The sequence below is a fragment of the Canis lupus genome, chromosome 30 (assembly GCF_011100685.1).
Source record: "Canis lupus familiaris isolate Mischka breed German Shepherd chromosome 30, alternate assembly UU_Cfam_GSD_1.0, whole genome shotgun sequence".
NCBI lineage: Eukaryota > Metazoa > Chordata > Mammalia > Carnivora > Canidae > Canis > Canis lupus.
In genome coordinates this window covers 36,199,764-36,214,380 of record NC_049251.1, presented here as the reverse complement: position 1 = coordinate 36,214,380, position 14,617 = coordinate 36,199,764, and the positions used below count along the sequence as shown (strand labels likewise).

At 45.0% G+C, this 14,617-nt stretch overlaps 1 protein-coding gene across 12 annotated transcripts in view; it reads left to right on the top strand.

The window, feature by feature from the left end:
* Window positions 1-207: 207 nt before the first annotated feature.
* PARP6 (poly(ADP-ribose) polymerase family member 6) overlaps window positions 208-14,617 on the top strand; it is a 28,172-nt gene continuing 13,762 nt past the window's right edge. Inside the window, exons 1-12 of one of the 12 annotated variants that reach the window (XM_038580883.1) lie at window positions 208-344; window positions 1,818-2,081; window positions 3,952-4,149; window positions 4,782-4,859; window positions 5,634-5,728; window positions 6,119-6,179; window positions 6,422-6,512; window positions 6,986-7,052; window positions 10,209-10,358; window positions 11,467-11,677; window positions 12,199-12,252; window positions 14,339-14,434. In XM_038580883.1, coding sequence (XP_038436811.1) covers window positions 4,147-4,149; window positions 4,782-4,859; window positions 5,634-5,728; window positions 6,119-6,179; window positions 6,422-6,512; window positions 6,986-7,052; window positions 10,209-10,358; window positions 11,467-11,677; window positions 12,199-12,252; window positions 14,339-14,434 — 906 coding nt within the window. In that variant the 5' untranslated portion in view covers window positions 208-344; window positions 1,818-2,081; window positions 3,952-4,146. Of the gene's footprint in view, window positions 345-767; window positions 2,082-3,951; window positions 4,150-4,781; window positions 4,860-5,633; window positions 5,729-6,118; window positions 6,180-6,421; window positions 6,513-6,985; window positions 7,053-10,208; window positions 10,359-11,466; window positions 11,678-12,198; window positions 12,253-14,338; window positions 14,435-14,617 lie in introns of those variants that run through there. The other 11 variants (XM_038580880.1, XM_038580878.1, XM_038580882.1 and 8 more) reach the window with 11 other exon arrangements.

The window sequence follows — 14,617 nt, the reverse complement described above, 5'->3', positions numbered from 1 at the left end:
ACCCGCCCCGAAGCTCCGCGCATGCGCCACCTGCCGCTGCCCCGCGCTCCGCCCCCCCGCCGGCGAGGCCCGCGCACGCGTGGAAGCCCGGCGTCCGGGGCGGGGGCGCGCCCGGGGGCAGGCCGCGCGGCGATTGGCCGGGAGCCGGCCACGTGACCGCGGCGGCGCCGCGCGAGCATGCGCAGACTGGCTCTGCGCGCCCGTGACGGAACGACGAGGCGTGGGGGGAGCGCGACCTCGTCCGCCCGGCCCGGCCCCCGCCCCTTGGCCTGCCGCTCCGCCCCCGCGGGGCGTCCCGGGCCGCTCGTCCCCTCGGCGGCGGCCGCACGCGGCCCGGGGTCGCCGTGAGTACTCGCGAGGCCGGCCTGTGGGGCGGCCGCCACGGGGACGGGGCGGGGCGGCCGGGCCGCGGGAAGGGTGCGGGGCCCGCCCCGCCTCGGCCGGGGTGGATGAAGTGAGGGGCTTGGACCGGGTGGCGCTGAGGGCCCTCCCGGGCTTGACAGGCTGCGCTCAAGGCCGGGCGGCCGGCGGCACCGATCGGGCACAGAGCTTCTTCCCGGGAGGCAGGTGCTGGGTGTGTTTGGGGTCTCCGGGGGAACCCGGGGAGGAGCCGTGCGGCTCGCCCCGGGGAGGCCTCGGGGCCTGCCCTGGCAGCGCGGAGGGCAGCAGGGTCGGGGGCTCCCCTCGTCCTCCCCCGCCGCCGGCGTCCCGGGGGCAGCGCTGGCCTTCGGGAGTCGCCCCCCCCCCGTGGGTGTCCGGCCCCCCCCCTCGGAGCATCCCCCCCACTCCGCGCTCTTTGTTCCGTGGCCTAGTCTTTCCGGGGACGGAGCGCTCGCCCTGGAGCGGAGGCACCCCCTCCCCCGGGAGGACAAAGCCGGGAGTCAGGCCCACAGCTGTATGTCGGGATCCGAGGCTGCTTCCACTTAGACGAGAAGTTGTCGCAACCGAGAAGTGCCCGTGGACCCGGGGGAGGACCTTTGTGATCCAGACTTGAGGCGCATTTACACTGGGCCCGTTCCCGTGCAAATCCGTGAGGTCTTCTGAGCTCCACACTTCACCCCGAACTGAGAGAGTGGAGGCGCTCCCCTCGCACAGTCTGTATTTGGCCCAGCCTCTCTTGAAAGGTTCCCTCCTTCCCCTCATTTAGACGGGATCAGATAGGTCTTTCTTGCTCAATTCATTAAACAATTCCTTTTATGAGTTATAACCACATCGCAAGAAAAATTGGATGCAATTACAATTAGGACCTGTCCAATGTGCTTAAGTCCCAGTTCCACTATACTGATGCTAAGCCACTTGCTCAGCTTTCCTACACCTGATATTCTTTTTTTTTTTTTTTTAAGATTTTATTTATTTATTCATGACACACACACACACACACACACACACAGAGGCAGAGACACAGGCGGAGGGAGAAGCAGGCTCCACGCAGGGAGCCCGATGTGGGACTCGATCCTGGGTCTCCAGGATCAGGCCCTGGGCTGATGGCAGGTGCTCAACCGCTGGGCCACCCGAGCTGCCCTCCTACACCTGAGTATTCTGTGTATAATACATACGAAAGCATTGAGATAGATCATCTTTTGGGCTTACGCCTCTTTGAGATGTCTGTGATTCTGCGAATGTCATGACCCACCACTTCCCCCTTTCCCACTCTTTTAAAACCCATTTTCTACCTCTTGGGGAATGGGCGTTGAGAGTAGAAGGGAGTCGCTTTCACTGAAACAGCCTGGTTTGGAAAAGATGGTAGTCTCTTGAATTGTTTCTTCCCTGGACAAGAAAAATCCTCTCTGAACTTTTTCTCCTTGTGATAACAGCAGAAACCAAGCAGCAACAGCCCTTGGAGAGAGGCTAAGTTTCCCTTGACTTCTACGGCGACAAAGACCTTGAGAAAGTTGGTACTTCTGGCCTACGCTGCCAACGTCCTACCACCCAGCCCAAGACAGCCCAAGCTGGACATTAGTGCCTCCCTCTTTATTCCTCTGTGATCATCCAGATCAGCACCTGACTGTTTATTTTCAAATCTCACAAACCCAGCTCAGCCCTCAGATCTTCATAATTTTGGTTCTCAGCTGCTCTTGAAGGTGAATGGAGTCTTGCTTTTTAAAATAATTTTTTTTGTATGATTTTGTCTATGTGTAGACACATTTAAGTTCTCGTGTGTATCTCCCTTTTGGTTTAGGTATAAGACAGTTCATTCAGTAAGTATGAGTTGAGGGACTGACAACATAGACAGTAAAGAGTCAAGGCCTCTGCCAACACAGGGCTTATGTTCTGGTGGAAGATAAATAAACATTTTTGTATGTCAGAGCATGGTGCTGTGGAAAAATATAAAGTGAGTAGGGGGCATAGAGAGTGCTAGTGTGTGTGTGTGTCTTGAGGTTTTGCTGTTTTATAGAGGATGGTCAAGATGACCTCTGAGCAGAAATCTGAAAGTTGAGGAGCAAGCCATATGGATATCTGAAAAGTGTTCCAAGAAGAAGCAACAGCAGGGACAGGCCTTATGGTGGGAATATTCTTAATATGTTTAAAGAACAGCAAGGAAGCAGTTGTGGAGTTTCAGGGATAATTTTCCTATTCACATTTAGAGTTGACTTTTCAGGGCCCCTGAAAAAGTACAAGAGTAGACTATGATTTTTTTTTTTAAGTTGTTATGAAATTTTCCAACTATACACAAAAGTAGAGGACAAGAAACCCTCATGAATCCATCACTCAGATTGATCATTAATATGTTGCCGTATTTATTTCATCTCCCTCCCGCCCACTCCACACAGACACATACACACATACACCCTACTGCCCTTTTTGGGCTGGAGTAATATTTTAAAGTAAATCTCAGATATTGGCCATTTCATCTCTAAGAACTTCAGTTGTAATTTCCCATATTGTTTTTGATGAGTCAGGTGCTGCGATCAGTGTTGGCCCTGGCATTGTGCCATATGTCCCCGTCCTGAGTCAGTTATCAGGCTTAGCTTGGTATCTGGGAACAGACCACAAGCCCCTGGAGCACACAAGGATTTAGAACAGTGGTTCTCAAATTTTATCATATGTCAGCATAATTTGGGGGGAGCTTGTTAAAACACAAATTACTGGACCGCATCTCTGGAGTTTCTAATTCAGTAGGTCTTAATAGAAGTCTGAGAATTTACATTTCAAATGTTTCCAGATGATGCTGACATTGCAGATCCATAGATCCCAATCTGATCTATAAACCTCAGGTTCAGTAGAACCATATTAGAGACCAAGAACACCTCCTTTTAAGGTTGGAGTAAGTGAGACAGATATGTGCAGAACCAGAAAGGCCTAGATAGTGGTTCTTAATTTTGTGAAATGGCTAAGAGTTAGTGTTTTTCTGGCAATTGGGATCATTATTGCATTTTTATTTGGGGAATAGGTTCCAAGACTAGTCCAGGGTATTTGGCCATGACAACTTAGACCAAGTCTAGTAGGGGATTTTCAGTGTTATTGAGGACTTTTTAAGTTAGCTCTGATTGTCATATAAAGGATTCTAGTGGTAATGATATTTAATAAGTCATGATGATTCAATTTGAGTACATAAAGTAGAGGTAAAGATTCCCAGAAGAATCTGATTCTGGTGAGGGTTGGTACTGTGGATGAACGGACTAGATAGAGTAGCATATCATCATCTGGTCTTAACCACCATCACTTTTGGCTTCAAGGGTTGATCTAGCATTATGATCTAGAGTAGGGACTTGCTCTAATCCCAACTCTTGAGCTCAAATGGAACAACAGTGTCTTATGTTTGTATAGTGCTTTCACGGTTCATTATCCTTATGAACTATGTGTACAAGTGTGTGTACATGCATGCAAGTCTGTCTCTATGCAAGTGTCTGTAATATGTCTAATAAAAGTGTATCCATAAACATGTGTGCCTGTGTAATACCATCTAGCTGTTAAGTGGTGATGAAACCAATTGTTGTCTACTTTCCACAGGAGAGTGACTTGTTACCTCCACCACAGCAGAGCCTGACCTCCCCAGCAGATCTCCAGTCAGCCCCTGACATCACCCCCTCCTTTGTCTCCCTCTGTGGCCTCCTAAATGCCCATCCCGTTGGCCTGGGTTCAGCTGGTGGTATGGAGGGGTGCTGCCTAGCACTGACCTGGGAGTGTGTGTGACCCACTGACCCAATGGTGAGAACTGACTGCCCACCTCTCCCAACTGATCATTCATGGGATAGATGGGACCAAGTGCAAACCTCACCTTTTCCTGGTATTTTCCCTCCTACCCTTTTGAAAGGTAGCGTGTTTATCTGAATTAACGGAAAGAGCATGGAGAGAGTATTACTTGGTGTGTGTACTGGTAGATTTTCTTGGGAAGGGAGGGGAGAGTTTAGTAAGGGATAGAAAGGGAGTGATAGGACAAGAGAGCTTAGCTATGTGTGGTAGCTTCTTTGCAGTAATGATCCTAGAAGGGGCCAGCTTGCACTAGATCTAGATATGCCTAGGAATCAACATTGATGTTGGAGTCTGCATCTCTCCCCCATTGGCTACCAGAGCCTTAATCATCATACCTACACTCAAGAAGGCCAAAATTCCGTTTTCTTCCATCCCTCACAAGTCAGAGGTAGGCCATGGATATGACCAGATCCAGGAAGAGACAGATGTTCCCAAAGGGTGAGGCAAAGGGAGTAAAGGGAATAGGGCCTCAGTTATTCCATTCTAAGAGGCCTCCCATTCTTTGTGGGAATCTGTTTCCTGTCACCCCACTCCGTTCCGTGGGATGATAGAGATCCAATCAGGGTTGTATTATTTCTCATCACTAGGACATCAAAGGCCAGTTCTGGAATGATGATGATTCGGAGGGAGATAATGAATCAGAGGAGTTTCTCTATGGAGTTCAGGTGAGATTACAACCCCTAAAAACCATGTTGGATAGTCCAAATGTGTGTGTCTCTGAATACAACAAGTAGTGAAGGATTATTCTGGAGCAGGGATAAGATGAGGATACAATACCATGTTCGTATGGTCTGAGCATTGTCTCAGCAGAGCTGATCTCATATCCTTGCTATTGCCTGAGACCTATACCTTTACCAGAGTAAGCTACATCCTTTGGATGTGGAAGCTACCCATGTGTTCTTGGTTGGAAATAATTATTTTTTTACTCTACTAGCTAGTGGGTATCATTTCATTCATTAGGGTCAAATTTTTAAAAGATTATCCTGCCAGTGATTGGTCATGCTATCATGCATGCTATCACTACCCAGAACAGAATCCTGAAGAGGAATGTTGAACTCTTCACACAGAACCATCTGAGTTAAATTCTATATTCTTCAGCCTGTTCTGAGTTCTCATAGAAGGGATATTTAAGTATCCCTGGCCAGGGTCAGAGGAAAAGATGCAGACTTAAGGCTGTGTAGTTCTCAAGCAAGGCCTGCATTTATTTGGTCCACTGAAACTTCTTAGAGTGGAGATGGCAGGAGACTTAAGTGCCAACGATGGATGGCTAGGGCCACCATCAAGAGCTCCTTCACAGAAGCAGCCTTTTGCTTATATGTACTGCTGCCATTTGATTTTCCTGTTTCTGGTGTCTGTTCATGTTGTTTTTATTTTTCATATCTCTTTTCGCCTCTTTTCCCTCCCCCCATTTCTCCTCACTGTTTTTGCTGCTGACTCAGGGGAGCTGTGCAGCTGACCTGTATCGACACCCACAGCTTGATGCAGACATTGAAGCCGTGAAGGAGATCTACAGTGAGAACTCTGTATCCATCAGGTGGGACTCCACTTCAGGAGCAAGCCACTTCTTTCTGAGCTGTTAAAAGGCTGGAGGTTTTTTCCTTTTATGGTATCATTAGGTGTCTGTGGACATGGATAAATTATGAGCTTAGTGATAGATAGCGGGAGTTGCCTAGAATACTTAAGCTTAGCTGAAAGCATTGATGAGGGAAGTATAGCCACTTTTCTTAGAGGTTTACTCTTATCCTAGATCCCTCTAGGCTGATAGTTTGACCTTTGAGGTAAGAAGGGCTTCTGGCCTCAGGCTGCAACTAAGTCTAGATACAGAGCTACCTTCCACTCTTCCCTCTCCCCTGGCCCCTGGCTCAGTTCTCCCTCCTCTTCAGTCTTGTTTCTCCCTTAATGAGTCTCCCCTGTATCTCTGTAGAGAATATGGAACTATCGATGACGTGGACATTGACCTCCACATCAACATCAGCTTCCTCGATGTAAGTGGTGCTAGTACCTGCCAACAACATGTCTAGCTGGACTTGTGGATTTTGTCATGTAGGCCAGGAGTCTTGTTCCTGAGTGCTGTATTTGGAGCACATATTCTTCATCCTTGTCTTTCCTAGACCATCAGCAGACAGTGGTGTGTACTGTCATGTGCATGTGCGTGTCATATAGGGAAACTTCCCAAGTCCATTCCTCTCTGTTGCTAAATGGGAAATTGTTTCCCTTACTCTTGTAGGAGGAAGTCTCTACAGCCTGGAAAGTCCTCCGAACAGAACCTATTGTGTTGAGGCTGCGATTTTCTCTCTCCCAGTACCTTGATGGACCAGGTAAAGGCACTGACTTTGGGCAAGTAAATGCTTTGAGTGTGGCCTAATCCAAAGTTCTAAGTTAACTGAGCCAGAGAAAAGCTAGGAATAAAGCCTTTGGAAATAGTTTGCAGGCCATTGGTAGAGGCTTTTCAGTTTCCTGTCACTGGTATCTCCATTCCCTGTTGCCTGATATCCATCCCCTAAAGGCCTTCTTAGTGATGAAATTGTTTTCTCTGGTCCCCAGATATTATTTATTCCTTTCATTCCCTCCAACTTTCTCATAGAAGCTAAAATATTTTTTTTTTGAAGCTAAAATATTTTAAACTGGTCAGACAGTTCCCAGAATCTACCCTCTGCCTCAGATGTTTGCCTCTCCATCACTATTGGTTAGAGTATGCTTAGAATCTGAGGAAGCTTGTCCCCTGAACTGGAGTTTTGGACTCGCAGGAAAATAGATTGTACATACTAGGAGCTTTTCCTTCTCTTTGCAGAACCATCAATTGAGGTTTTCCAGCCATCGAATAAGGAAGGGTTTGGGCTGGGTCTTCAGCTGAAAAAGTAAGAACTTTGATCTTTCTGGTGATGGACATATAAGGGGAAGAGATGGACATATGGATGAACAGGCAGACCTTTGGATGGAATGTTTCCTCCCAAAAATATCTTTCTGATATATTCCCAAGAAAGACTAAATTTGGAAAGCAAAATTTATGGCTAGGTAGGATATTCTCTGGTTCTGGGGTGTCTGGCTTTGAGACTTCCTGGAGGTAAGGAGGAGAGTCATCAGTACTTGCCATTTAAGGATAAGTACAACCCTAGAATTAGGGTAATGTTCTTCACTTTTTCTCTAGTGGTATTCTCAGAGTGGGGCTCTAGCAGCTCAGACAGTTTTTTTAATTTTTATTTATTTATGATAGTCACAGAGAGAGAGAGAGAGAGGCAGAGACACAGGCAGAGGGAGAAGCAGGCTCCATGCACCGGGAGCCTGACGTGGGATTCGATCCCGGGTCTCCAGGATCGCGCCCTGGGCCAAAGGCAGGCGCTAAACCACTGCGCCACCCAGGGATCCCGGCCACCCAGGGATCCCTCAGACAGTTTTTAGTTTATGGAATATGTTCAGTGCCTTGCTAATATTGGTGTACAAAGAGAAATAAATGAATTGTAGATTCTTTATATATTCTATTCAGTGAATAGAATCTAGTGGATACATGTTCTAACACAAGTGAACATATAAGATATAGAAAGAATATAGAGGAAGGAGTGACTCAGTCTGTCTAATGGTGGGTGGAGGGCTGAGTGAATGAATGAAACAGAGATGATTCATGTTTTCAAGGATGGATAAGAGTTGCCCATACAGACAGACTCTGAGAGTGAATAATATTTGCAAGGACATAGTCAGGTGAAGCAGCATGTGTGTAGGAAGCTCAAGTAGTTAAATATTGCTAGTAAAATACAAGGGGAGAGTGGTAGGAATTGAAGCCAGAGAAGTAGGAAGGGGTCCAAATCAGAGAGGATCTTGGGCTTTTATCTTGTAGGCAGCAGGAACATTGAAGGATTTTAGGCAAAGAAGGAATGTGGCCAGACTTCATTTTAGAGAAACGATTCTGGTAGCACTGTGTAAAATCAGTAGGAAAGGGTGAAACAAGAGACCAGAACTAGTTTAGTAGGAGGCTTTTGCAGAAGTCCAGACATAAGATGATGAGGGCCTGAGCCAAAGTGTGACTGTAGGTGAGAATAGAGGTGAAAGATGGACTAGAGAGCTTTCTGGAGTATGGAATCACTAAGAGTTGAACGTTGATTTGGATATGTCATATATGGTCATAAGAACTAAGGAATAGTGGGAAATTACTCTTAGATTTCCAATCTATGTGTCTGGGTAATTTGTAATACCACCAATTTAAATAGGGATATAAGAAGAGGACCAGGTTTATGGGATAAGGATAGATAATTAGTTCCATTTTAAACATGTTGTTTAAAGATAACTTTGAGGGGAGTCATCTGGGTGGCTTAGTCAGTTCAGTGTCCAACTCTTGGTCTAGGCTCAGATCTTGATCTCAGGGTCGTGAGTTCAAGCCCCGAGTTGGGCTCCATGCTGGGCATGAAGCCTACTTAAAAAAAAGAAAAAGATAATCTTGGGATATTCAAGTGGAGGTACTTAGTACATGGTTAGATATGTAACAGAAGTTAGGTTTGAAATATATTCAGTGAATGGGTGGAGATTACAACTGGTATAAAGTAGGAGACTGCTAAGGAAGAACATGATAAAATGGAAAAAAAATAGAATCAAAGGCAGAACACCCTTCAACATCCAGGCAAAATACTCAAGAAACCTGCAGAGTAGGCACAGAAAGAACATTGAAGGCAGTCCAGAGAGGTTGGAGAAGAATAGGAAGCAAATGGTGTCAGAAGGCAAGGGGGAGCGTTTCTACAAGGAGGGCAAGAGGCCAGAGAGGATAAGTCAAAGGAGAACATAAGAGTTTTTGTTGGATTTAGCATCAGAGTAAGAGCAATCATAGTGGAGTAGCAAAGGTAGAAACCAGACTGCAGTTGAGTTGGGAAGTGAGTGATTAGCAATGAAGTATAAACAATAAGTGTGAACTGAGATATTTGGATGAGGATAGCAGGGAAAGAGAGAGCTATAGCTAGACTGGGGTGCATGCAGAAACTTGAAACTTTTTGTAGAGTTTGGGAAAGGAACTGACAGGAGAGGGGGGTGATTGATGAATCAAGATCCGTAAAGAGGCAAGAAGCGGCTGAGATCTAGAGAATAAATAGAGGAATTAATAGAAGGGTTATCTTGTTTCCAGAGAATGGAGGAATTGAAATAGAGGAAATGGAGATAGATTTTGTAGCAGGCTTGGAAAATTAAAGCTGGTAACTGACAGCTTCAGTTTTCTCTGTTAATTAGGAAGAGGTTGGGGATCCCTGGTGGCTCAGTGGTTTGGTGCCTGCCTTTGGCCCAGGGCGCGGTCCTGGAGTCCTGGGCTCGAGTCCCACGTCGGGCTCCCAGCATGGAGCCTGCTTCTCCCTCTGCCTGTGTCTCTGCCTCTCTCTCTAGGTTTATGTCTATCATGAATAAATAAATAAAATCTTTAAAAAAAAAAAAAGAAGGAAGAGGTTATCAGCTGTAGGTGAAGTGAAGAGCTTAGAGAAGGCAGTAAGGATTTAGAATAATAGAGTAACGCCAGAGAGGACTGATCAAAGACAAGTGAAAGGATTGGTAAGACTGTTGGGGGCTCAGCTCAAGTTGGAAGCCATAAGTTTGGGGATATAATTTTTTGCTTAACAATGTTATACCCCTCATGTCCCATTCCTTTTCTTCACTATTCCCAAAATAGAGGGTGGTACTCTATTCCATCCAACTACCTCTGTTCCACTGTCAGTATGGTCATTCTTGGCAATAAATTCTCAGGTTCATGGCCATTGGAAGCTCATCTTTGAGATCTTCCACTAAAGGCAAATCATCTCAGAATTGTTCTGGTCCATTAGACTAGGTAATGGGAGTGGTATTTACCCCTTAGGCAAAGAGGTACTTTAGGACAGTACACTTCCATGTGTTAAGGTCATTATCAGGGGGTCTTCAGACACACATTCCCTTACCACAACTAGCTTACAGCTCCTGGGTCTGAATTTTAGATGAATTGCTTTTCATAGTTTTATTTCTTGACTTCCTCCCCTGCCTGACCTTTTGTAAGTCCATTCACTTTGATTTCTTAGGATCCTGGGTATGTTCACTTCCCAACAATGGAAACATCTCAGCAACGATTTCTTGAAGACCCAGCAGGAAAAAAGGCACAGTTGGTTCAAGGCAAGTGGTACCATCAAGAAGTTCCGAGCTGGCCTCAGCATCTTCTCACCCATCCCCAAGTAAGTGCTGCTCCAGGAGCAGCTCATCTCTAACGATGGTGGTCTTGTCTGAGCTCCAGCTCCACTTGCTTGATTATGTAAACTTACCTATTTTGCTTTCTCCCAAGCTTCTCCAAATTCTGCACCTTTAACTATTACCACCACCCACATGGCCCCGTCCCCCATGTGTCTTTATCCTTGTACTTCCGACACCAGTATTCATACTTTGTCCTTTCATGGTATGTATTTGAAGAATTGTATGCTAATTTTTTCCAACTTTTCTTTTTATGAACCTCATCCATTACTCCCTCTCCTGAGAAAGCAGAGTCTGAGTATAGGCATCAACTCCTTGCCCTCATGAAAGGGTACACTGAGGGGTGCCGGGGTGGCTCAGCTAGTTAAGCATCTGCCTTCGGCTCATGTCATGATCCTAAGATCTTAGGATTGAGCCCTGAAGCAGGCACCCTACTCAGCAGGGAGCCTGCTTCTCCCTCTCCCTCTGCCGTTTCTCCTGCTTGTGTTCTCTCACACGTACTCTCTGTCTCAAATAAATAAAATCTTAAAAAAAAAAGGTACACTGATTCATTATCTAGGTTTTGGAAATAAATATTGTCTCGTTCTCTGTCCCAGGCCTACATTTTTCCCCACTGGTGCCTCTAATTTTCCCAAAGGCAAATACAGACCCAGATTTGTAGTTTCCCAGGCACTATTCTTGACAGACTGTCAGACATTAGGCTCTTTGGGCTTCAACCACTTGCTTAGTATAGTATTTAGCACTTAATCATATGTGTATAAACACCACACACACACACCCTCCCCAAATAAATAGGCATCCTGTCCAAGGGATCATTCCATACCTAGCCTAGATGCTATAGAAATTGACTGAGACTTTGCCTTTGCTTGTCTTCCATGTTCTAATCTGAAGAACACACAAGTAATGACATAAAAATCAATTCAGGTTTGTGATCTACTTGTTTTAAAGGTGTTTAACATCCAATGGAACTTTCCTCAGATGGGATTTCTTCTTTGGCTTAAGTTGCTTCACCCATCCTGACCTAGGACTCAGTGTTCTTCTAAGGGGCTCATTTTGAATCCCTGGTTTCATCACTTCTCTTTGCTTTCTCTCCAGGTCTCCCAGTTTCCCTATCATACAGGACTCCATGCTGAAAGGCAAACTGGGTGTACCAGAGCTTCGAGTTGGGCGCCTCATGAACCGTTCCATCTCTTGCACTATGAAGAACCCCAAAGTGGAGGTGTTTGGCTACCCTCCCAGCCCCCAGGCAGGTCTCCTGTGCCCCCAGCACGTGGGCCTCCCTCCCCCAGCACGGACCTCTCCTTTGGTACATGGGCTGGGGAGGGTTTGACTTGGGTGTCAGGAGGGTGGGAATGGAGATGTGGGAGATAGCTTCTCAAAATGAGGTGGGGGTATGGTTTTTCAGGCATCCTAAATCAAACTTGGACAGGTACCATGAGTGGGCAGAATGGAGCACATTTTTTAATAGCTGAAAACATGTCTAAACTGTCTGGCAAGCTTCTCTGATAGTAGGCCGTGAAGCAGGGAGTCTGAACTTGGGTATCCCAAGGCATCATGTATGATTTTATTAGGCTGTGGTTAGGACTTGGTCATCTGCTGCTATATTAACCTATTTATCTACCTTGAAGAAGGTTAAGGACAGGTGAGCCCTTTTCAGGTACTTGTGGCAAAAATATCTAAGGGTTCTTTCTCCAGCTTTGGGATTATTTAGACTAATCGGAGCTAGGGTGAAGCTACTTTAGGAGAATCTTAGGTGTTGAGTGTGAGGTCTATCTAGACACCAAATTCATAAAAGGCTCATAATGTCTGTCTTTTTACTCTCATCAGGTCAGTGGTCACTGCAAGAACATCCCCACTCTGGAATATGGATTCCTTGTCCAGGTAATTGAGTTCAAAGCTTCATTCCTAAGCCTTTCCCCTGTTTTCTGACCCATCTGTTCCCCTAACATCTCCCAGCTCCTCAGTTAAATATTTCCTGAATTGCTTGGCTCCTAGAACCATAGTAAGCATTTGTGGATAGCAGAAAAGAAGGCATAGTTCCTATCCTCAAGAAGCTTATGGCCTTATTGGGACGACGCTTACAGACCATGTCTGATCAAGTGCCAAATGATGCATTACAAATTTTAAGTGCATAGGTGTCAAGATATGAGAGGGATTGACACTGATTTCCTTATGATCCCCAACATCCTCATTTAGATGACCTTCAGTTTTCCCTATATCTCTTTCATTACTCAGCTACTACTGGGTCATTTTTTTTTTTTTTTTAATATCTCTTTATTTCCTGGGCGTGCTTTTTCTCACTTTTCCATCTCTATTATCTTTGTTCACATCATTATCTCTGGCCTTCCTGCCCATGTCGACTTGTTGCAGTCAAGCCTCAATGCTACCTTTGCCATAAAATTCTTCTCTAGTACTCCAACCATATTAGGTAGGAGTGATCTTTTCTCTCATTGAACTCTTAAGGTGCTTTTTATTTTGTATGGCACCTCTGTGTTGTGTACCATATGCTGCCTTGAGTTGTAATTAATCTGTATATGTGCCACAGTTGAGTTGTAATTAATTTGTATATATGCCACATCTCCCTTGTTGGCATTGAGGGTCTGAGAAGAGAATCTTTTATGTTATTGCATAATCAAGGAGACCATTCACCAAACTGGGTACATAGTAGGCATTTGGTACATCTGTGTGAAAAGAAGCCCTTTCATCTCCCTTTCCCAGCCCAAAAGTATGTGAAATGGGAACAATTTGATTTATACAGAAGTATACCTGGTAGAAAGAGTCATGGTAAGACAAGAGTGTGGTTTTATTTCATTATTGTTGTTTTTTAGGTTTTGTCTTTAAGTAAGCTGTATACCCAATGTGGGGCTTGAACTCATGACCCCGGGATCAAGAGTTGTGTGGTCCACAGACTGAGCCAGCCAGGTGCCCCTAGACAAAGTGTTTTATTTATTTATTTATTTATTTATTTATTTATTTATTTATTTATTTATTATTTATTTATTTATTTATTTATTTATTTATTTATATTTTTTATTTTTTTCAGTGTAGACAAAGCGTTTTAGAAAATTCTTTACTAATGAGCACTGGGTGTTTTATGCAACTGATGAATTACTAAATTCTATTCCTGAAACTAATAAAACATTATATGTTACCTTAAAAAAATTGTTTAGGATATTGCCATTTGGCTCTGGATTTGTGCTCTCTTCCCAACAGAGTTGTATCTCTGGTTTTGACCAGTGGACAGGCTGATTGTTCCGGATAGTTAAAATGGCTTCTCAGGCCTCCTACCATGTAATCATGGACTGAATATTTACCTATCTTAGAGGGACAATCTGTAATTACTTCAACTAAGGTTAATAGTTTGGTTAGTACCTGTTAATGTTTATAAAATACTTTCATGAAAATTATCTCATTAATCCCCATTTCTCTGAGGTGAATAATATCTTACTTTATAAATGAAGAAACCAAGGCTCAGGTTAACCTGTTTGCCCAAAGTTACATATGTTATTTTTTTTAAAAAGATTTATTTATTCATTCATGAGAGAGAGAGAGAGAGGGAATGAGAAAGAGAGAGAGAGGCAGAGACACAGGTAGAGGGAGAAGCAGGCTCTTTGTAGGGAGCTCGACATGGAACTCAATTCCGGGTCTCCGGGATCACGCCCTGAGCCAAAGGCAGACGCCCAACCACTGAGCCACCCAGGCGCCCCAGTTACATGTGTTATTAAGTAGTAGAGGGGTAAGATCTTAAGTCAGCTCTTCTACCATGGCTGGTCTTACTTTTACTATGATATAAAGTGGTAGCTCTCGAGTTGGGCCATCAATTTAACTAAGTGCAGGGCCCAAGAATAGATTTTGCCTTAGGCATAGAGCTGGGAAGAAGGAGAGTAGATGGAAAAGAAGCTCAAATTATTTCCCATATCTGTGCCTGTATTTCCAAAAGACTTGATAAAATCTCTTCTCTCCCCAGATCATGAAGTATGCAGAGCAGAGGATTCCAACATTGAATGAGTACTGTGTGGTGTGTGACGAGCAGCATGTCTTCCAGAACGGGTCCATGCTTAAGGTATATGCCCTAATCTGTGACCATCTTCCTTGAACCCCTAGCTAAAGCTCCTTCACTCCTCATCTCCCCTTTATTCCTTTCTTCCTGGGTCTGTAGTAAAGACAGGATTCTGTCCTTATTCTCTGGGACTCTAGAAATAATTGTTTTTCTCAGAAAACAAATCTCAGCAGTCCTATTTGGAAA